General features: G+C 42.1%; 1 protein-coding gene across 1 annotated transcript in view; it reads left to right on the top strand.

Moving 5' to 3' along the window:
* The window catches only part of prkn (parkin RBR E3 ubiquitin protein ligase), a 14,147-nt gene that overhangs the window by 150 nt on the left and 11,497 nt on the right, over positions 1-2,500 (top strand). The window contains exons 1-2 of the mRNA XM_028603551.1: positions 1-255; positions 1,977-2,134. The exon at positions 1-255 is cut by the window's left edge and continues 150 nt beyond it. Coding sequence (XP_028459352.1) covers positions 249-255; positions 1,977-2,134 — 165 coding nt within the window. The 5' untranslated portion in view covers positions 1-248. The remainder of the gene's footprint in view (positions 256-1,976; positions 2,135-2,500) is intronic.

The following is a 2,500-nucleotide window of genomic DNA, read 5'->3' as shown; positions in this document are numbered from 1 at the left end:
GGTGTTTCTGCCGTTAGCTGCCGATCAGAAATCACACAAAGACAGGACACAAAAAACAAGTTTATTAAAATTCATAAACATCTCAACTTCCGGTGCCAGTCCGTGACGTAAGCTCCGCGGGACGAACGCTGTAGTTTTAATGCGGATGTGTGGAACGACTGCTTGCGAGCAGTGGGACTACAGTACCCAGAGTGCACCGCGGCGGACAGATTGTAAACACTAATGGAGACTGAAGGACGAAGAGACTGATGATTGGTGAGTTCTACTCGCTACTACTGACTACTACTGCAATATTCTACTGACTACTACTGACTACTACTGCAATATTCTACTGACTACTACTGCAATATTCTACTGACTACTACTGACTACTACTGCAATATTCTACTGACTACTACTGCAATATTCTACTGACTACTACTGACTACTACTGCAATATTCTACTGACTACTGCTGACTACTACTGCAATATTCTACTGACTACTACTGACTACTACTGTAATACACTGACTTTTACTGCAATATACTTACAACTACTGACTGTTACTGCAATACACTGACTGGTACTGCAATATACAGACTGTTACTGCAATACACTGACTGTTACTGCAATACACTGACTGTTACTGCAATATCCTGACTACTACTGACTGTTACTGCAATACACTGACAACTACTGACTGTTACTGCAATACACTGATTGTTACTGCAATATACTGACAACTACTGACTGTTACTGCAATACACTGACTGTTACTGCAATATACTGACTGTTACTGCAATATACTGACAACTACTGACTGTTACTGCAATATACTGACAACTACTGACTGTTACAGCAATACACTGACTGTTACTGCAATATACTGACTGTTACTGCAATATACTGACAACTACTGACTGTTACTGCAATATACTGACTGTTACTGCAATATACTGACAACTACTGACTGTTACTGCAATACACTGACTGTTACTGCAATATACTGACTGTTACTGCAATATACCTACTGTTACTGCAATATATTGACAACTACTGCAATATCCTGACTGTTACTGCAATATACTGACTGTTACTGCAATATACTGACAACTACTGACTGTTACTGCAATATACTGACTGTTACTGCAATATATTGACAACTACTGACTGTTACTGCAATACACTGACTATACTGCGATATACTGACTGTTACTGCAAAATACTGACAACTACTGATCTGTTACTGCAATACACTGACTGTTACTGCAATATACTGACAACTACTGACTGTTATTGCAATATACTGACAACTACTGACTGTTACTGCAATACATTGACTGTTACTGCAATGTACTGACAACTACTGACTGTTACTGCAATATACTGACAACTACTGACTGTTACTGCAATACACTGACTGTTACTGCAATATACTGACTACTACTGACTGTTACTGCAATATACTGACAACTACTGACTGTTACTGCAATATACTGACAACTACTGCAATATACTGACTGTTACTGAAATATACTGACTACTACTCACTGTGAGTACCAGTGAGGGCAGTAACAGTACTCTCTGTGTATGTGTAGTAGTTGTGAGTACCAGTGCGGGCAGTAACAGTACTCTGTGTGTACCTGTAGTGTTTGTGCAGTAACAGTACTCTGTGTGTACCTGTAGTGTTTGTGCAGTAACAGTACTCTGTGTGTACCTGTAGTATTTGAGCAATTACAGTACTCTGTGTGTACCTGTAGTATTTGTGCAGTAACAGTACTCTGTGTGTACCTGTAGTATTTGTGCAGTAAAAGTACTCTGTGTGTACCTGTAGTATTTGTGCAATAACAGTACTCTGTTTGTACCTGTAGTATTTGTGAGTACCAGTGCGGGCAGTAACAGTACTCTGTGTGTACCTGTAGTATTTGTGCAGTAACAGTACTCTATGTGTACCTGTAGTATTTGTGCAGTAACAGTACTCTGTGTGTCCCTGTAGTATTTGTGCGGTACCAGTGCGGCCCCCCCCTGCCTGTGGAGCTGGGGGCCAGCGTCTCTGATCTGAAGGAACTGGTGGGGGGGCAGCAGGGAGTCTCAGCGCACAGACTCAGGGTGCTGTTTGCTGGGAGGGAGCTGAGAGACTGCTACACCTTACAGGTACACACACACACACACACACACCTTACAGGTACACACACACACACACACACACACCTTACAGGTGCATAAACACACACACACACACACACACACACCTTACAGGTACACACACACACACACACACACACACACACACACACACCTTACAGGTACATAAACACACACACACACACACACCTTACAGGTACACACACACATATACACACACACACCTTACAGGTACACACACACACACACACACACACACCTTACAGGTACATAAACACACACACACACACACACCTTACAGGTACACACACACACACACACACACACACCTTACAGGTACACACACACACACACACACACACACACACACCTTAC

Source organism: Perca flavescens, chromosome 17, assembly GCF_004354835.1.
Source record: "Perca flavescens isolate YP-PL-M2 chromosome 17, PFLA_1.0, whole genome shotgun sequence".
NCBI classification, from domain to species: domain Eukaryota; kingdom Metazoa; phylum Chordata; class Actinopteri; order Perciformes; family Percidae; genus Perca; species Perca flavescens.
The sequence above is the reverse complement of the archived record's forward strand: the minus strand, read 5'-3'. Positions and strand labels throughout refer to the sequence as shown.